General features: G+C 42.9%; 1 protein-coding gene across 9 annotated transcripts in view; it reads left to right on the forward strand.

Annotated features, from left to right (window-relative positions):
* GCNT2 (glucosaminyl (N-acetyl) transferase 2 (I blood group)) overlaps positions 1 to 21684 on the forward strand; it is a 108008-nt gene that overhangs the window by 47099 nt on the left and 39225 nt on the right. The window contains exon 1 of one of the 9 annotated variants that reach the window (XM_054556843.1): positions 13698 to 17914. In XM_054556843.1, coding sequence (XP_054412818.1) covers positions 16990 to 17914 — 925 coding nt within the window. In that variant the 5' untranslated portion in view covers positions 13698 to 16989. 9 annotated transcript variants of the gene reach the window in all.

The raw sequence follows: 21684 nt of genomic DNA on the forward strand, positions 1-21684 counted from the left end.
AAGAAAAAGAAGAAAGATTAAAGGGAAGACTGACCATGTTGGAATGTGGTGCATTCCTAAGGAATATCTCTAGAGGAATATTAACTTTTAGGCTTTTTTGCCTTTACTCATTGACTCTGCAACCTCACCTCTGTGTAAGATGTATAGCTACTGTACATATTTCTTGGATGTATTGAACAGCTAATAATTGCCAGAGCCAGGGCACAAATTGATCTCTTCTTACTTCTAATCCAGTGCCCTGTCTCCTCTCCACAATGCAATGTATAGAATCGATCTTTTCTGGAAGTTGTTATTGAGAAAGGCAGATAGGGTTAAAAGTGCTAGCAAGATAATTATCAAAGACAGAAGCCTGCAAAATTTATCATGGAATTTTGACTTTGCCCTCGAACTCTCAGCCGAAACCTCAAGATAATGAAAAGGTGATCACGTTGCCAGTTATAAAGGGATTTTATAATCCCTCGCTGAGAAAGTTGAATGTAAATGAAGAGCTCTGTTCTTTTCACCTTCTTGCTTACTGACTATTGAAATGAGACTTCGCTATCGGTGGAATTTTGGAGCTACTATTCTCAGTGAAATTCAGAATTCGAGAAATGTTTTCAGGAAACATCCTCCTCAGTTCTTTCCTCAGTTTACTTCGTGGCTCTTGCAGTTCTTTCCCCCTTGGTGATCTCATTTACATCTGCAGTTTCTCACCACTACCTCAGTACTGACCATTCACTTCCCTATGGTGAGCTCCCAGGCCTTCTGCCACATTTCCTTATCTTTTGGATATCTCTTCTCGAAGCTTCTACGAGTGCCTGCTGACATCTCCCTACTCCCCACACACCCAGCTTTCCACTGACAGTCTCTGTGGTATGGCCATCCTTCAAGTCAGCCAACTTCCCCCCTTCTGGTACCCCTAGATCCAGCCAGCACATTCCGTACGTTTTGTCTGTGAGAGTTTTCTAGCAAGTTCTAGCCTTCCTGTTTTCATCATTACTGTTCTTAACTCTGGCCCATCACACCTGTCAAGCACATTATCGTCAGACCCATTCCAAGCAGTCTCTCTGGCCCGAGTCTCCCTCTTCAAACCATTCTAACACTCTTAACATATTTTGCTTCTTAAGACATAGCTCTAAGAAAAATGTTTTCTCAATTCCAAATGCTTCAGTGAGTGTCAACAACTTATTGAATTATTCAGTATAGACATCTCAACATGGCAGGTTGGATGTCAAAATCTCCCTGTAGGAGATCCCCTCAGTATTACCTGTGTTACCCCACCATCAACTCCCATTGCTGCCTTCCCTGAAAGGAACCCTTCAGAAAAGCCACCATGCCTGTAATCCTGCCATAGGTCCTTTTCTTCATGTCACCCTCTCTGTTTGGGCCATTGCCTTCCATCTCTCCATTTAAATAATGACCTTATTTAATGGTATGTCATTCAGTGGTAACACATCATGTCATTGGTGTGTCATTGAATGACACACAATGGTGTGTCATTTAGGAAGCTTTTTATCGTCTTATTTTTTCCCAATTTTATACCTTTATAAACCTCTGTTGTAATGCTTTTATGTCATTCTGGAATCTTTGCATTATCATTATTAACGTGAATATCATATTATCCTGACTAGACTATAATGTCTTTGAGGTCTTTTGTATTTTTGGCAGCCCAGCATAGTGAACATTCAGTGGGCTGACAGGAAACATTTATTGAATTGAGTCAAATGGAAATAATTTTAGGATGTTGGTGCCCCTCAGCACTGCTGCCCAGTCAACTTCAAATCATCACCACCTGCATCACCCCCTGCCACCCGCTCCCCCCGCCACACACACACACACCCCCTAGGTAATTTTGCCAAATCCTGAAGGGTCAACTTCAAACAGTATCTTTGAGCCATGTTTTCTGAGACAGGGTCTCACTCCATCTCCCAGGCTGGATTGCAGTGCGTGATCTTGGCTCACCGCAGCCTCAAACTCCTGGGCTCAAGCAAGTCTCCCACCTCAGCCTCCCAAGTAGCTGGGATTATAAGCATGAGCCACTGCACCTGGCCCACGTTCAATTTTTCTTTGACGTTTCCTAAATGCTCCTCTGCTCTTGGGCAACAGCAATGAGACAGTTCTCTTCCACTCAGTTTTTCCAAAGCATCCTGCTTATTTTGGGAATGCTTCTCATGCTGAACCGAGCCCGGGGGCAGCATCTGCTCCAGACAGGCTGTTCTTCAACCCAAGGTCCAACCACCATCGTAGTGGACCATTTGCAGTCTCAGCTATGCCCTAAGCAAAAATATGTTAACTGATTTTCTAACTAACCATTTCTCAATGTAGTTTTTCCATGCTAGGACTACTCATGAACCTGTCTTTCTCTCACCCTCTAAGCTCATGTGGATTTCTTTCTTTCTTTCTTTCTTTCCTTCCTTCCTTCCTTTCTCTCTCCCTTCCTTCCTTTCTTTCTGTCTTTCTTTCTTTCTTCCTGACAGGGTTGCACTCTGTCACCCACGCTGGAGTGCATGGCGTGATCACGGCTCACAGCAGCCTCAACCTACCAGGCTCATGCGTTCCTCCCATGCACCACGATGCCCAGCTAATTTTTGTAATTTTTTAGATATGGGGTTTTGCCATGTAACTCAGGCTGGTCTTGAACTCCTGGACTCAAGTGATCCACCTGTCTCAGCCTCCCAAAGTGTCGGGATTACAGGCATTAGCAACGGCACCCAGCGTGTGGCATTCTTTCTTAAGTGCTTCTGGACAAAGCCATGAGTGGCAGAAGGCTTTCCCTGAATCCACTTACCTTGTGTCTCCTTTTGACACCACATTTCTAGAGAGTGGATGGATGGGAGTTGTGCTTTCGAAACTGTGCCCTTCAGCTCTGTACTTTTGTGAAAGGTATTCTCCCATAATCTTCCTCCTCAGCCAGGTTTAAAAGATCAGAACTTAACTGTGAAAATATCAGAGGATACAACTTCAGTCTTTCCTGAGTAAGCTGGAGATACACATGTCATACCGATAAATTTAGCTTCATGCTACCATCAGCCCTCTCTTCTGGACATTTCCTGGTTCATTTTCTTTCTAGCCATCTCCTTCCTTAGACCCAATCTTCACATAATTCTTCCTTCACTGAAAATCTAATTCTGCACTTGGTTCAAGTCTGAGCTCCTTCTTCAAGCTCTTTGGGGGGGCCTGCTGAAAAAGGCCCTCCTGCCTTAGAGTCCAAATCCCCTCTTGTGTCCTGTGTGAAAACTACTGCCCCCAAGACCCTGAAGTCCTTGCTAGGTTTTGGGCCATGTCCTAGAGAGGCTGAACATGTCTCTGTCTGGTTTCTTCTCTCCCAGGATTTTGGTCTGTTGGAGTTAACCGGCTTCCTCCTCACTTCTAAGCCTTCTAGATTTATCTCTGGTCCGTTATCCTGCTACTTTATGGACTTTCTTTTTCAGGTACTCAATCTAAACCAAGCCTCTCAGGTACAGTTTTCCCATAAAAACAACCTCCTCTTTATTCTATGCTGAATCTAAAATAATGACAGCATTTAGAACCACAAGCGGCCTTAGGGAGCATCCTCTAATCCTAATTACACAAATTTGGAGATTGTGAGCCAGACAGATCAAGTGGCTGGCTGATCGTCCTGCTCCTTAAAATGAGTTTACATTTTCTAGCCTCACTGCCTATTTCTTATAAAGCTTAGAATGAGCATTCCATCCCTACAATCCCATATGTTTCTATTAATCCCACCCCATACGGAAAGAAGATCTCTCAAGTTACACTTGGTATAGAGGGAGGGGAGTTTAGAAAATGTAATGCTATAGTAGAAATTATGATGATGATGATGATGATAATTATTATTATTATTTTTTGAGACAGAGTCTCGCTCTTGTTACCCAGGCTGGAGTGCAATGGTGCAATCTCAGCTCACTGCAACCTCCGCCTCCCAGGTTCAAGCAATTCTGCCTGCCTCAGCCTCCCGAGTAGCTAGGATTACAGGCGCCTACCACTATACCTGGCTAATTTTTTTTTTTAATAGAGACGGGGTTTCACCATGTTGGCCGGACTGGTCTTGAACTCCTGACCTCAGGTGACCCACCCACCTCGGCCTCCCAAAGTGCCGGGATTACAGGTGTGTGCCACCGCACCAAGCCCTGTAGTAGAAATTATTATCTCTTTACATTCTCCCATTATCGTTTGTTACTAAAACCTTCCTATATCCACTGGAAAACATCTGTGTAGTTGGTATAATTTAAATGCATTCTTTTGGGTTCACTGTAAAGCCATCCCATGAATATGAATCACTTGTCCCCATGCCTCAGTGGTTCACGGAAATGTGAAGAAGGATCACGCAGAGATTTTCCACACTATAGACTTAGTGATGATTTGCACGCCTCCCCCCCCACACCCCCTGAGATAATGATTTGAATGTTTCTTTTCCTTTCACACTGATAGTTATTGTATATCCCTAATCAGTAATACCTTCAGTAGTAATTGTCTGTCTGGGAGTGGTTAGGACTGATGCTATCTAGAGTGAACAATTCTCCCTGGTCTGCCAAAGCTTCTCTAGTTCTAGTACTGAAATCCTGTGTTCTGGGAAACCCCTCAGCTCTGGGCAAGCCGGGACAGTTGGTCACCCTAAGCACCTCCCACCCCATTCCTGCTCACCTTTCCATGTCAGGATGAAGAATTCAGTGCCCAAAATATTTATGTTCCACAGAACTGCACTGATCAATAACCTGGAAAAAAAAAATGATACTTGAAACCACTTATTTATGTAGGTTACAACACATTGAAGGGTAAAAATCAAAGCTACAATATTAGCCGTGAAGACCCCAACCAAAGTGAACCCGGACTGGACCTATTCCATTTATAACAATTTTCCCATTGTTTTTGAGGAGAGAGTATAGAGTTTAAGGATGTCATCTAAAAGGATAGATGGCAGGCCGGGCGCAGTGGCTCATGCCTGTAATCCCAGCACTTTGGGAGGCCAAGGAGGCCAAAGGAGGTGGATCACGAGGTCAGGAGATCGAGACCATCCTGGCCAACACGGTGAAACCCCGCCTCTACTAAAAATACAAAGAAAATTAGCCGGACTTAGTGGCGGGCGCCTGTAGTCTCAGCTACTCAGGAGGCTGAGTCAGGAGAATGGCATGAACCCAGGAGGCGGAGCTTGCAGTGAGCTGAGATTGTACCACTGCACTCCAGCCTGGACGACAGAGCGAGACTCCGTCTCAAAAAAGAAAAAAAAATAAAAATAAAAAATAAAAGGATAGATGGCTAAATATAAAATATGAACTTAAAACTATGTTCCCAGTGAGAGCATCAAATGCAAAAATTGTCTCCAGTTAGGTACAAACACAGGATGTATCTTGGAGGCAAATTTGTTCCTAATTTAATTTCTAGGAAAGCAGAAGAAACGTCTGCTTTTTGGGATCTATCCAAGCCCTCTGCCCTAACAAACTGTCTAAACTCAGGCAAATGGGCCGGCTCTGTGTGAAAGGAGCTAGTTTAAAAGCGGATTGAATAAACTGAAAATGAGTCCAGAATTTAATAGGGCTATTAAAATTAGAAGTTGCAAGAAATCACTGCCTATCTCTATTTTAAGACTTTTGTTTCCATTTATTTGAAAGTGTTCGGAAGATATAAAGGATGGGATGTTCTAGATATGGATCTCTGGCAGCAACTGGATTGTCAAATAGTGTCTCTTGGAATTTCTCATCTTCTTTTTCCTCGGATGAGACATTTGGAATCAGAGAAAAGTTGTGCAGAAAGACAAATAGTTACCTATGCTGTTCCTTGAAATTTAACAGAATATAGTCAAAGATAAAATTTTCCTTTGTGGGTTTTATTGTTGTTGTTGTTGTTATCTTTGCTTGGGCAGTTAACACCAGAAGGGAAAGGAATTTTCTCTCCCAGTGGGGTTGCTAGGGAAGTAGAGGAAAGCAGTGTGTAGAAGAGCAAGGTAAGTTGGGGTGGGGGCAGGTGGTGTCACAGTCAGAGAAGCTATAGAAAGCTTCTTCGATTTACTTTCCGCCACTTGGATAGGCTTTCTACTACTGCCTTTTAAAAATTGGAAAGCTAAGGCACAGTAATTTTTAGAAGCTTTCTCAGGGACCCTTAGCAAATAGCAGGGCCAGGTTTAAACATGGTCTTCAACTGAAAAGCAGCGGTCTTCACCACCATGCCGCATATTGACCCCATCGTTAGGTTTTTGCAGGTGCACTAGCAGGCCAGCTCACTGGAGTAACCAAGTCAGATGCAGTGTCAAAGCCCAGGCTGCAACTGGGAATGAAAGGCAGTTCCCCCACACTGTGCTGAGACTGCCCATGACAATGGTGGCCTTGAGGGCTTCTGCCTGTGCTTAGGGATATTTCAGGTGGCAGAACCACCCCTGCACACACAGCCATGCTGCTTCACTAAACCTACGCTGGAAGGTGGTCAGGGTGCTCACAGGCCTAGATGAGCCAGGTTTGGCAACAGAGAGAGATGTCTTGAGATTTGTCACGTACTAATTACATGCAAGGCATTGTTCTAAACTCTTTTTATATACTAGCCTATTTCAATCTCTTAAGAACCCTGTGGGGTCAGCGTTCTTAATGTCTCCATTCTGTAGAAGAAGAAAGGAAACGGGGGCATGCAGAGTGGCTCTGCAGCCTGCCATAAATGGTGGCATCTGACTGCCCTGGCATATCTAGGACTGGCCAAGAGAAGCTTGTCCACTCATGGGTTCCTTGTTACCTCCACCAGAAACCAGGTTCGGTGGGCACCAGGACAACATATATGCATGTGCTTATATACCTACCATCCCCTTTAACTCTCACTGCCTTGTGAGGTAGTTTCATTACCTCCATTTTACAGAAAAGAAAACTGAGGCTATGAGTGTAAATTACTTGCCTACATTCTCTATAAATCCACCCCTTTGCACTGCAACCCAGATGGCACATATAAAGGGGGTGTGGGTAGAAGGATGCTCAACATTATTATTTTCCCTCATTTCACACTTCCTCATCTGGAAAAACACAGAAATTATAGGTGGTTGTAAAGATCCCAAAATTGCAAAATTTAGGATGTGGGGGAGCATGATTAGAATCTAGAGCAGAGATCAGTGAACTATAGACCATGGGCTAAATCTGCCTATTTTCGTACTGCCCTTGAGCCAAGCATGTTTTTTGTTTGTTTGTTTGTTTACAGTCCAGAGGTCTTTTATTTTTTTAACACCTATGATGCCATGAATTCATAGGGAAGAGGTTCCAGCAGCTCAGGCTCCTTCCCACTGGCTCTCATAAAGTGTGCTTCTCTGGGTGGAGCAGGCTGGCGCTTCAGTTGAACCCAGGCACCTTTCTCTTTGTCTTCTTTCTTTTTCTGATCATTTTCCTTCAAGCGTTTCAGGAAGCTATCTCGGCTCTTAGAGTGCTTAATGTGCTCAATACGCACATTAATTCTCTTGGCGAGAATCTTGCCCTTAACTTGTTTGTTTACAACAATGCCAACGGCATGCTGGGGAACACTGCAGACTCTTCCAGCTTAGCCATGGTAACACTTGGGGGCATTCCTTTATGAACAGTACCCATTCCCTTGATGCCTACATGTCACCTTTCTTATAGATTCGCATATAAGTGGCCAAAGGAACAACTCCATGTTTTCTAAAAGGCCTAGAGAACATATATTGGGTGCCTCTCCTCTTTCTCTTTATGTTCTTCATCTTGGCAAATTAATTTTTATGTGATGAATTAAATCCTCTTTCCTATCAACCAAATTTTCCATGATAGTGTATCTCATACAGCATCTATTTAACTGGAAGGTGGCAGTTCTGGCCAAAAGGCTGGGTTAACATTTTCTTTCTTTTTTTTTTTTTTTTTTTTGGAGATGGAGTTTCACTCTTGTCCTCCAGGCTGGAGTGCAATGGCGCATTCTCAGCTCACTGCATCCTCCGACTCTCGGGTTCAAGAGATTCTCCTGCCTCAGCCTCCCAAGTAGCTGGGATTACAGGCGCCTGCCACCACGCCTGGCTAATTTTTTTGTATTTTTAGTGGAGATGGGGTTTCACCATGTTGTCCAGGTTGGTCTTGAACTCCTGACCTCAAGTGATCTGCCTGCCTCGGCCTCTCGAAGTGCTGGAATTACAGGCGTGAGCCACCACGCCTGGCCACATTTTCAAATGATTGAAAAAATATCAAAAGAAACAACTTCGTGACATGAAGAGTTGTAGGAAATTCAGATTTCAAGATCCATAAAGAAAGTTTTATTAGGACACAGCCGTGCATTGTTATGGCTATTTTCACACCTCAACAGCAGGGCTGAGTTGTTGCAACAGGACCTAGTGAATGGCCCACAGCTTTAAATACCTACTACACAGCCCTGTGCCGAAGAAACACTGACGTCTAAAGTAGAATCACATGGCAAACATATTTGGCTCACGTTATCTGAGGAAACAGTTTGATGGTAATTGTGAGTTTCCTAGATAATGGAAGCCTACCTTTTTGTGCAAAGAATAGTTAACTAAAAAAACAAAAACCTATTCCAGGAGTCTGGAATTCAGGATCCAGAGGAAGAAGCATTTGAGAGTGGAATGGAAAGACTTAGGGGGAGGTAGGAGGAATGGGTTGGGGAGCTCCAAGATGAGAGAGGGCCTTTGAATAGGACCCAGACAGAAAGAGATTTGGGGAGAGATAGAGAGACATACATAGAAAGAAGAACCAGGATTCAGAGATCATTGCGATCAGAAAAGGGGAAAAAGTGTAAGCAGGAGCTCAGAAGCACTCAGGAAGCCGGATACAGTGGCTCAAGCCTGTAATCCCATCACTTTGGGAGGCCGAGGCTGGAGGATCACTTGAGGCCAAGAGTTCAAGACCAGCCTGGGCAAAATAGCTAGATTCCATGTCTAAAAATAATAATAAAATTAGCCAAGTGCCTATAGTCTCAGCTATAGGAGGCTGAAGTGGGAGAATCTCTTGAGCTCAGGAGTTCAAGGCTGCAGTGAGCTATGCTTTCACCATTGCACTCCAGCCTGGGTGACAGAGCGAGATCTCATCCTAAAAAAATTAAATGAAAATGAAAAATACAAAAGAAGCACTCAGGAGGCTGGTGACAATTGGGCGTGTGTGACTTTGGCCTAGCAAATTTACCTCCCTGAGGCTTTCTTGCACATCAAATGGAGAGAAATCACACCTCGCCCGAGGGGGCTGCTGTGCAGTGTGAGGGGGAGGTGACAGCCATGTAGGGCAGGGGGTGGGCTCTGCAGTCAGACGCCTCCCGCAACTCCTGGAGTTGCCTCTTCTCATCCCAGGCAATTGACTCCATTCCCTACCTTCAGGAGCTCAGCCACAAAGTGAGCAGAGTGGGATCTGTCGCCCTGGGAAATTGGCAAGATGCTAAAGACACCTCCTTCCTGATAGGTCACCAAGCAGTCTGCCCATAGCTCCAGGAGCAGAAGTGCTTACGGGCCAAGTTAAGGGGCTCAGATTCCATGGTTCCATGGTTTGTTGAATGCGTTTATTTTTTATTTTATTTTATTTTTTTGAGACGGAATTTCACTCTTTTTGCCCAGGCTAGAGTGCAATGGCATGATCTCGGCTCCCTGCAACCTTCGCCTCCCAGGTTCAAGCGATTCTCCTGCCACAGCCTCCCGAGTAGCTGGGATTATAGGTGTCTGCCACCATGCCCAGTTAATTTTTGCATTTTTAGAAGAGATGGGGTTTCACCATGTTGGCCAGGCTGGTCTTGAACTCCTGTCCTCAGGTGATCCACCTGCCTCAGCCTCCCAAAGTGCTGGGATTACAGGCGTGAGCTGCTGCACCCGCCCTATTGAATCCATTTAAAGCAAACGCCAGGTCATTGTTTTTGAACTTCGTGGTGGTAGGAGGTGCACCTTAAAATTAGCGCTTTGCAAACACTTATTCCTTGATTTAACCCACCACCACTATTCACCCAAAAGTGGGTTTATTTGTTGTCTTTTTTTCTAACTTCTGTAGCTGATTGACCTCATTCAAGAAATATCTGTTGGATACCTCTGCTCTGCACTGCCATTTTCAGTGGTAAAGAGTAGATGAAACTGGCCGGGCTTATTGGCTCACGCCTGTAATCCCAGCACTTTGGGAGGCCGAGGTAGGTGGATCACCTGAGGTCAGGAGTTCGAGACCAGCCTGGCCAACATGGTGAAACCCCATCTCTACTAAAAACAAAAATTAGCTGGACATGGTGGCGCATATCTATAATCCCAGCTACTCTGGAGTCTGAGGCAGCAGAATCGCTTGAATCCAGGAGGCGAAGGTTGCAGTGAGCCGAGATTGAGCCACTGCACTCCAGCCCCTGGGCAACAGAGTGAGTGAGACTCTGTCTAAAAGTAAAAAAAAAAAAAAAAAAAAAAAAAAAGAGTAGATGAAGCCCCTGTCTTCATGGAGCTTACATTCTTTTTTTTTTTTTGAGACGGAGTCTCGCTGTCGCCCAGGCTGGAGTGCAGTGGCATGATCTCGGCTCACTGCAAGCTCCGCCTCCTGGGTTCACGCCATTCTCCTGCCTCAGCCTCCTGCTTAGCTGGGACTAGAGGTGCCCACCACCTTGCCTGGCTAATCTTTTGTATTTTTAGTAGAGACGGGGTTTCACCGTGTTAGCCAGGATGGTCTCGATCTCCTGACCTCGTGATCCACCTGCCTCGGCCTCTCAAAGTGCTGGGATTACAGGTGTGAGTCACCGCGCCCGGCCCGGAGCTTACATTCTTGTGGAGGAGAGAACATTGAAAAGGATAAGCATACAAAAATGAAGTTAACTTAGATCCATTTTTTTGTTGTTGTTAAGATCATCACTTTTGAGCACTTGTTTAAGGCAGATATCTGGATTAACCACATTGAGGAACTGGGAGGAGGCGGAGAACTGGAAACTGTGTTAAGTAAGGGTTGACTAAACCCTGCTTCTGGTATGAGAAAGCCCAGCTTATCTTCAGAATGGATGCTGAGGCAACATCAAACTATAGGAATTCACCACATTGCATAATTTTGTTTTAATATGAATTTCTCTGATCTCTAGTGTGAAAAGGGTGTGTTTCTATACGTTCATTGACCATTAGTTTTTTCTGCTTTGTGATTGTCATGTACTCTGCTTGCTTTTCTCTTTGGTTATATACCTTTTCTTATTAATTTACAGGCTACCTCTTCACAAGAGGAATATTAACCTCTAGTCTTATAAGACTGTTGTCCCAATCTATTATTTCTGTATTCTGTGCTATTAAAAACAATGCCTCAATGAAAAAACCCACTATATTAAATAAATATATTTCAGAAATGCATTTTTAAATAGAATGTGCAGAATATATGTATAACATGTCTATAATCCATTTCTATTTGTTTCACTAAATGTTTGTATTCTGCTTATAGTCAAAGAAAGCTAGGTTGGCCTATTTTCTTCACAGTTTTCAAGTCCTTTCATAGACATTAACTTGTTTGATCTCTGTAAGTACTAGAGATATTGATCTAGTAAAGTAATAAAATGGGGCTGGGTGCGGTAGCTCATGCCTGTAATCCCAGCACTTTGTGAGGCTGAGGCAGGTGGATCACTTGAGGTCAGGAGTTTGAGACCTACAGAGTGAAATCCCGTCTCTACTAAAAATACAAAAATCAGCTGGCTGTGGTGGCTGGCACCTGTAATCCCAGCTACTCGGGAGGTTGAGGCAAGAGACTCACTTGAACCCGGGAGACGGAGGTTGCAGTGAGCTGAGATCGTGCCACTGCACTTCAGCCTGGGCCACAGAGCGAGACACCATCTCAAAAAACAAACAAACAAACAAACAAAAAACAAGTAATAAAATGGGCATCGAGCTGTATAAATGCTGTTATCCTTACACCAAATGATCTCACACAGCTCTGCGTTTGTAGTTGAACTTACTTAACCTACTGCTGTCGGCAAGGGACCTGAGCCTGCCAGTTTTGTTTCCCTATTCTAATTTGTGACTTTGCATCTGCTTAGCTATAAGAACATTTTATGATCGTGTCTAAACTAAGAGTTAATAGGCTAAGCCTCGGAGGGATTTAAAGGATGTAAGCTTTGATGCTTAAGCCAAAGAAGACAAAACTGGCATCCTGAGGGCCAAATGCCATCCTTAGGGGTAAGTTTGAGTTTTTCTGATAAAATTCAGGTTTCTCACTTCTCTTAAAACACTGGAAGAGCTGGCAGCCCTGGGCTCATGATCCCGTGTGGCATTAATTGCCAGGGGTTAGGGGGGTGGGGAGGGATGCAGGCTTCCTCATTCCTGGTAGCCCCCACCCAATCCTCCTCAATGTCTGCTGCCCTCTGTGAACTCACCGGCCCTGCTCGTCTGACCCTTTACCAGCTTCCTGCACTGTGCCTTACCTGCCTGTAGGCATTTGAGTACCTGAATCCGTCCTACAATGTGTGATGATTATTGTGGTTGCTCGGAGATCTGTTTGTGCTCACTTCCTGCATCTCGCTGTGGCCAAAGAGTTGGAGGTTGCCAGCCGGACACAACTAAAGCCTTAGACACAGATGAAGATGGAGTGGTCTTGGTGGAGATGAGAGGACTCATCAAAAAGCATTGCCTTAAAAAAAAAAAAAAAAAAAAAAGCACTGCCTTGATTGAATAGCCACTCATTCTGCAGAGGGTGATGAAGAATGGCAAGGATTTGGGAGTAGGTCAGACTCAGGTTCCAGTCCTGCCCCTCCCCTGACCGGCATCCACCTCAGCCTTTGTAAACTCACCTGCAGTGGAAGCAGAGCTCGTGGAACATTAATGAAAACTAATTCATTGTGAGGGAAGAGAAATCCCAGCACTGCTCAGAGGGCCCCCCAGGCAGCCCAGCCCTTGGTTTTCATGTTGAGTGTGTGTGTGAATATACATAATAAAATAGTAATATATATATACACACACTTATATGCATATATAAATATATTTATGTGTATATATGTATATATCATGTATTATATGTATATATATTTAAAAATATTTTAAAATACACATGTAATATATATTTTAAATATGCATACAAAAAATATATCTCTTAAAGTACATATATAAAATATATATTTATAAATGCATATATTATATATGCATATATGTATGTGTATAAAGTATTTTATATAAAAACATTTATATATTTACATATATTTATATATAATATTTATATATTATTTATATATATAAAATATATATTTTATGTAATATATAAAACTTATATTATATATATAAAATTATATAATTTATATGTAGTATATATAAATTATATAATATATAGTATATATAAATTATATATATAATTTATATATACTATATATAAAATATATATATAATTTATATATAGTATATATAATATATAATAAATATTATATAATATATCATATAAATTATATATTATATAATATAATATAATATATCATATAAATTATATATTATATAATATAATTTATATGATATATTATTATATAATTAATATATTATATATAATATATAAAATATATATATTAAATACTTAATATATAATATATAAAAATATATATTATATAAATATATATTTTATATGATATATTTAAATATATAAGCATATATATAAAATATTTATATATTTATATATATATAAATATATATAAATATTATATATATAAATATATAAAATATTTATATATATAAAATATTTAAATATATATAAAAATATTTATATATTTATAAATATATATATATAAATATTTATATATTTATATAAATATAAATATATATATATTTTTCCCATGGGCTAAAGGGGAGGCAGTGATAGGGAAGGAAAAGAGTGGAATTTAACCTCCGGAAATAAAGCATTTGAAAGCCTTAAGGTAATGCTTTTTTTTTCCATTACTAAGAACAGAAATCAAAATATCAGTTCATTAGCAGGGTCAGAAGTGTTGGATATTTTCCAAAAGAGAAACAACAACAGCAATCATAGCTAATGCTTATGGAACATGTACCAGGTGCCCAGATTCTTGCCAAACCCTCAACAAGAGGTATCTCATTTAGTCTTCTTGACAGCCATTTGAAATAAGAGCCACTGTTCTTTATCTTTTCACAGTGGGAGGACCTGGTTGTGTAAAGAGGTTAAGTAACTTTACCCTGGCACTGTGAGCAGCTGGGATTTAGCCAAACAGACTGGCTTCAGCACCTGGACCAGGGAGCTGTAGAATTAAGGCTCTCGTTTCTATCCAGCTGAATGACGTTGGGGAGAATATTTTTAAAGGCCCCAATTTGCTCATCTGTAAAAATAACCGGGTTGTGATGGGTGATCTCAGAGATTCCCCGCCAGCTCTCTAGCAGCTCACCAAATTAATATCCAAATCAATATCCATCGCATCCGTGGCACTGTTGCCATTCATTCCTGCAGTTCACTGTAGGAAGTTAAGGGATGGAGCGGAGCAGTGAGCGGGCAGGGAAATGGCTGCATTGTGAATCAAATGTTTTCCTAACAGGAGCAGCTGTTCCAACTGGCACAAGCCCCGGCAGGTAGGATTGCTAGGTGACTACGGGAGTGAGATGGGAGCAGGGCCCACTCTTAACATGCCTCGTGTGGCTGCTACAGTTGATCTTTTAGTTGGACCAGTTAATTTCTCCCTTGGAAGTGTCCTTACCGTCCGCATCAATCCCCAATGCACTTCACATTGGCTGCGAGATCGCTTGCAGCACTGCAAGCAGGTGAACTCTGAGAACCCTCTGTAATGCGACCAGACCTGTGCTTTTCCCGGTTCCCCTGAATTACACTGACTGATACTTCCAGGAATTTTGCAGCAGCCCTGGTGGTTTTGTTCTTTCTTCAGAAAAGGAAGTTGGAGAGGGGGTGGGTGGGAAGGAGAATGAGAATCCTTTAAGTTCTTTGAAATGACCTCAAATCTGAGGTTGTCAGGCTTTTAAAGAGAGCCAGTAGGTAGTCACTCCACATATTGTAGATAATACTGTGTCAACAGCTCAAGTTATCTGAAGCTCTCTTTGTGAAATGGGACCCAGCTTTTCCTCTCTGGGAACGTTATCACATTTCTCTCCGGCATGCAAACTTAGGTGTGTTTGATGAAGGGAGCCTGCCTCTCCACTCCTGTGGGTACTTCTTGCATGGTGGAGATGAGAGACTGAGAAAAGAAATAAGACAAAGTATAGAGGAAGAAAAGTGGGCCCGGGGGACCAGCGCTTAGTAAGTGAGGACTTACGCCGGCGCTGGTCTCTGAGTTCTCTCAGTATTTATTGATCACTGTTTTTCCTATCTTGACGAGGGGAATGTGGTGGGGCTATAGGGTGAAGGTGGTGGGGAGAGGGTCAGCAGAGAAACATGTGAGTAAAGGAATGTGTGTCATAAATAAGTTTAAGTGCTGTGCCTAAATGTACACACGTAGGCTAGATTTATGTTTAACTTTACATAAACATCTCAGTGCAGTAAAGAGTAGTATTACTGCCATGATGTCTCACCTCTAGCCATAAGGTGATTTTCTCTTAGAATAGAATGTATGGTTGGTTTTACATTGAGTCATTCCATTCCCAGAGATGTGCGGGAGACAGATGCCTTCCTCTTATCTCAGCAGCATTGAGGCCTTCTTCTTTCACTAATCCTCCTCAGCACAGACCCTTTACGGGTGTCGGGCTGGGGGGCTGTAAGGTCTTTCCCTTCCCATGAGGCCATATCTCAAGGTATCTCAGTGGGGGGAAACCTGGACAATACCCAGGCTTTCTTGGGCAGGGGTTCCTGCGGCCTTTCGCAGTGCGTTGTGTCTCTGGTTAATAGAGAATGGAGAATGGCGATGACTTTTACAAAGCATACTGCCTGCAAACACATTTTTACCAAGGCACGTCCTGCGCAGCCCTAGATCCATTAAACCTTGATTCAATACAGCACATGTTTTTGTGAGCACAAGGTTGGGACAAAAGTTACAGATTAACAGCATCTCAAAGCAGAACAAAATGGAGTTTCTTATGTCTTCCGTTTTCTACATAGACACAGTAACAATCTGATCTCTCTTTCTTTTCCCCACATTTACTTCATTATATATCAACGCTGACTCTTTCATGTAAAGTGTCACTCCTAGGTTCCTTCTGCCCTCGTGTTGTGCCTGTGCCCCCAAGGGTGTAGTTCATTGTTCCCTCTTCCCATGGTCAGTGTGTGTGTGTGTGTACTATATTGACACATCATTAGAATCTAAATTAATCGACCTTGTTATATTTTTCTGCCACTGATAATCTTCTGCTTAGACATGTTACAAATGTATTTTTTAAAGTAAGTTTTTGAAGAGACAGGGTCTCACTGTCGCCCAGGCTGGAGTGCAGTGCTGCCATCATAGCTCACTGCAGCCTTGATCTCCTTGGCTCAAGCAATCCTCCCGCCTCAACCTCCCGAGTAGCTGAGACTACACGTGCGTGCCACCATGCCTGGCACACATTCATTTTTCATTATCTGTGTCTGTATGTGCCCAGAGGTAGAGATAGCACTAAAATGAAAAGAGGTGGCAGAGAACAGAAAGAGAAATAAACCAGAGGAGCCGATATCCTTAAATTGCTGTGGCTTCCAAGGACTGCCAGCAGGTTGTGGGACTAGCCAAAAAAAAATAGAGCCTCTGATTCTAGAAGGCTTGGAGAAAGCGTGAGAAGGGAGATCGTATCGGAATAGATTGACAGAAGGGGAAGGCGGTGAGGGTGAAGCAAGAGAAACTCGGCTCCAGTGAAAAGGACCCATCACTGCATTCCAGAACGTAATTTGCATTTCATATGTAAATGAGGAGGCTTCCTGGAGGCTGGGCTGGGCTGGGCTTAGCTGAGCCTCTGCAAACAGCAGGGATTCAGCCCTGGGGAACTGCAGACCAAAGTGCGAGAGGGACGCACCGCATCTCCAGGCACATCCGAAAAGGATGGATGAGACACCGAAGCAGAGGATACAGGAGGATTAAAGGATTCGGGAAAGCAAGCAGCCCTCTGGAGAAGCTGTCGAAATTCAAGTCTGGCAAGAGAAGTAAATTCAACGTCTCACACCGATCATTTCTCATTCCCTGAAAAGAAGAGATTGTTTCCCCAGGGAAGTGAAAATAATGAACTTTTGGAGGTACTGCTTTTTTGCTTTCACTCTGCTCAGCGTGGTCATTTTTGTGAGATTTTACAGTAGCCAGTTGAGCCCGCCAAAAAGTTATGAGAAGCTGAACAGTTCCAGTGAAAGGCATTTTAGGAAAACTGCCTGTAATCACGCCTTAGAGAAAACGCCAGTCTTTTTGTGGGAAAATATATTACCATCACCTTTGCGAAGCGTCCCTTGCAAGGATTATCTGACCCGGAATCACTACATCACAAGTCCCCTGTCGGAAGAAGAGGCTGCATTCCGTTTGGCCTATGTCATGGTCATCCATAAGGACTTTGATACCTTTGAAAGGCTCTTTAGGGCTATCTATATGCCCCAAAATGTCTACTGTGTTCACGTGGATGAGAAAGCCCCAGCTGAGTATAAGGAATCTGTGAGGCAGTTACTGAGTTGCTTCCAAAATGCTTTCATTGCTTCAAAGACAGAGTCTGTGGTTTATGCAGGCATTTCCAGGCTCCAGGCTGACCTGAACTGTCTGAAAGACCTTGTCGCCTCTGAGGTTCCCTGGAAGTACGTCATCAACACCTGTGGACAAGACTTCCCCCTGAAAACCAACCGGGAGATAGTTCAGCATCTGAAAGGATTTAAAGGGAAAAATATCACCCCAGGGGTGCTGCCTCCTGACCATGCAATTAAGCGAACTAAATATGTCCACCAAGAGCATACAGATAAAGGTGGCTCTTTTGTGAAAAATACTAATATTTTGAAAACTTCACCTCCACATCAGCTGACCATCTACTTTGGCACTGCCTATGTGGCGCTTACCAGAGAGTTTGTCGACTTCGTTCTACATGACAGAAGGGCCATTGATCTACTACAATGGTCAAAAGATACCTATAGTCCTGATGAGCATTTCTGGGTGACACTTAATAGGGTTTCAGGTAGGTACTAATTTCCATTCTGATTGATAGATTGAGTTTGCTAACATTCTGCTCGCCTAGAGAACTGACTCATTTGAAATTATTATGAAATAAATTTAAATACTTAGAAAACGATTAGTTTGGTTGCTTGTAGCAACAGTTTATTGTTGACTGTTGTCTTATCAATATGTGTGATATAGTGATCTGAGAAATGCTGGCTGCTGTCGCCCCAGCAAAACTAACTTTGATTACATAGTTGCCGAATTTTAACTGTTGTTTAAATTAATACTTTTCATAGTCCTTGATAAACACAGCTGTAACATAACAAAATTGACTTTTAAAATAAGCATTCTAGAATTTAAGAGTTGAAATAGGTGATGTTTCTTTTGGACGGATGTTAGACATCATTTTCATTGATGCAGTCCCATTGCTCCAAGTTCATGGAGCTGTTACAGGGGTACTTACTGGTTTTAGAATCTTGGAAGCTGCTTCGGATGTTCACAAATCATCATTCTGGCTGAAATATCTCCGGTTTAAGATCTGAACAAGTAGCCAGGTCTCAGCTCTTCTCGTTTCTACAAATCTAACCTGATACTTTAGCCTGGAGGAGTGGGTAACAAAGAGTTGGAACATACGGAGAGAGAATCTAGCTACAGATGATCCAAAGAGAATTCTCAATTTTTAAGTCATAGGTTTTTATTGGACATTCCAATTTGCAGCTTCTTGTTTTTATATACTGTGCAGTCTTCGGTTGTTTATGATAATTTGGGAAAGCATCCAAGGTATGCCAGGCAGCTGAGGCAGAAGATAGCACCAAGCTCCCTCTTTGGTTCAGGACTGGGTTTCTTTTCTAAACTCTGTTTCCCATAGGTGGTCTGTGACCTGCGTTACGTCTTTCCCGTGTGTCCCCATGTGCTTGTTTTCAACAGTGACCCAGCATGGTTGTGGGTGACTGGTGACTCATGAGCACAGTGACCCTGACAAGCCTCACATACTTGCTGTCTACACATACACACTACACAACCACACCACACATACACACACACCTGCTTGCCATTCTTGAAATAACTTATGTCTAGTGTCATTATCATTGGCATACTTTCAAGTGCTGTTTGAAGCCACCTCATGCCTGAAAGTAGACTCAATGCAGGAAGGTCCCCAATAACACGGCATTCCTAAGAGCTAAACTAGAGTGACGGTCACAAAAATCTACTTAGAGAGGGACAGAAAGAGGATGGGCAAGGTGGCTGGAGACAGAGAATTATGCTGTCTCATGCGCAGTTTATTTTCAGAGACGCTAAACTGTCAGGTCACAAAGACTTGTAGGAGGGGCAGTGAACCAACATTTATCACAGTGGTGACAGCGTTAACCCTTTCTTTACAATCACCTATTTTAAACACATGTAAATACTGCATGCATGGCATTTAATCTTATTTTTGTTGGTATAGTTGGTGATCGCCTACATCATTCCTTTTGATAGGAAGTCATCGTGTTAGCCTCACGTACAGATGAAAAACATGAGGCTTAGAGAGACTGAAGCAATAGTATGTTCACGTTGTTCACATAGCTTTTCATAGGCAAAGCTGGAATCTGACCCTGCATTTGTGTGGCCTGAAGTGTGAGCCATTTCTCTTGCACTAGGAAAAGAAGGAATGAGCATTTCTTTTTTCCTGTATATCTAAAGCAAATTTCCTGCAGAATCCCAAAAAAGGGAAAGGATTGAGGGTGTTCGGAAAAAATGAGGAGGGCTATGGAAGGAAGTTTCACCTGATCACTTAGAGCTGGAGATGAGGTTAGCAGGGATATGGTGTGTGTGTGTGTGGTGTCCCAGTATGCTTGTGTGGTGTGTGTGTGGTGTGTTTGTAGTGTGTGTGTGTGGTGTGTGTGTGTGGTGTGTATGTGTGGTGAATGTGCGTGGTGTATGTGTGTTTGCAGTGTATGTGTCTGGTGTGTGTGTGGTGTGTATGTGTATGTGTGTGGGGTATGTGCGTTTGTAGTGTGTGTGGTGTGTGTATGTATGGTGTGGTTGTGTGGTGTGGGTGTGTGTGGTGTGTTTGTAGTGTGGTGTGTGTGTAGTGTGTGTGTGGTGTGTGTGTATGTGTGGTGTGGTTGTGTGGTGTGGGTGTGTGTATGGTGTGTATATGCAGTGTATGTGCGTGGTATGTGTATGATGTGTGTGTGGTGTGTGTGTAGTGTGTGGTGTGTTTGTAGTGTGTGTGTTTGTAGTGTGTGTGTGGTGTATGTGTGTATGTGTGGTGTGGTTATGTGGTGTGGGTGTGTGTGTGTGCGTGTGGTCTGTGTGTGTGGTGTGTGTTTGCAGTGTATGTGTCTGGTGTGTGTGTGGTGTGTATGTGTACGTGTGTGGGGTGTGTGTGTGGTGTGTGGGGTGTGTGTGTTTGTAGTGTGTGTGGTGTGTAGTGTGTGGTGTGTTTGTAGTGTGGTGTGTGTGTTTGTAGTGTGTGTGTAGTGCGTGGTGTGTTTGTAGTGTGGTGTGTGTCTGTAGTGTGTGTTTGTAGTGTGTGTGTATGTGTGGTGTGGTTGTGTGGTGTGGGTGTGTGCGTGTCTGTGTAGACAGCAACTATATGAGGCTTGTCAGGGTCACTGTGCTCATGAGAGTCCCCAGGTGTCCTTTCTGGAAGGGATCCACCATCCCTCACAGGCTTCTGTGCTGTGTCCGGGGTCCATCTGGAGCAGGCTTTGGTCTGGGCCAGTGGCAATGGGAAGTGGCCCTTGGTTGATGTTCTCAGAGAAGCTGGGGACTAAGAAGCAACCAGGCAGATCTGAATGGTTGAGAATTAAGTTTTAGTGACTGTTTCATAAGAGTGTATTGGACTAATTTTCCCTCACCTCAACCACTTGCAAAAAAATTTTCCTGAATATCTGTCACTGTTTAAAAAAATATATTTTTTGGCTGGAAGCGGTAGCTCATGCCTGTAATCCCGGCACTTTGGGAGGCTGAGGCGGGTGGATCACCTGAGGTCAGGAGTTTGAGACCAGCCTGGCCAACATGGTGACACCCTATCTCTACTAAAAATACAAAAATTAGCTGGGCGTGGTGGCAGCCACCTGTACAATCCCAGCTACTCTGGAGGCTGAGGCAGGAGAATCGCTTGAACCCAGGAGGCAGGGATTGCAGTGAGCCGAGATCGCACCATTGCACTCCAGCCTGGGTGACAGAGTGAAACTATATCTCAAAAAAAAAAAAAAAAATTAAAGAAAATTTTTTTTAAGTTAGCTTTTTAAAAACAATAGGAAATATATTTTAAAGGTCCCAAATTTTTAAAGTTTTCACTCCATCAGCTACCAATGTTAATACTTCCTTGTACATCTTTCCAGAGGTACTTTATTATGTTTATAGGTAATAAAACTGATTAAACATGTGGAGAACATTACTTATGGACTTTAAGTTCACTACAGATATACTCAGAAAAGGAAAAATGGTCCTTATTTTAGGTGCCATATTGTCTGTGAGAAACAAAATACAGCAAAATGTGTCTTTTATTTAAACACATCATATGCAGACATTTAAGAAGCTCTTTTTTCATTACTTTGAAGCATTTTTAAAGCTAGGTACAAGGAATTTTCTGGACCAAAGTTACCAGGGACCTTTGCCCCACAGCATCCAACCGCGATGAAGTGCAGAACTCTTGCTGATAGAACACCTGCTATTCCCTTGCTCCAGGCTTTATAATGGCTTCTCCTGATCTTAAGGGACCCTTAAGACTTGGCCGGGCAAGGTGGCTCACACCCATAATTCCAATACTTTGGGAGGCCAAGGCAGGAGGATTGC

The sequence above is a fragment of the Pongo abelii genome, chromosome 5 (assembly GCF_028885655.2).
Source record: "Pongo abelii isolate AG06213 chromosome 5, NHGRI_mPonAbe1-v2.0_pri, whole genome shotgun sequence".
NCBI classification, from domain to species: Eukaryota; Metazoa; Chordata; class Mammalia; order Primates; family Hominidae; genus Pongo; species Pongo abelii.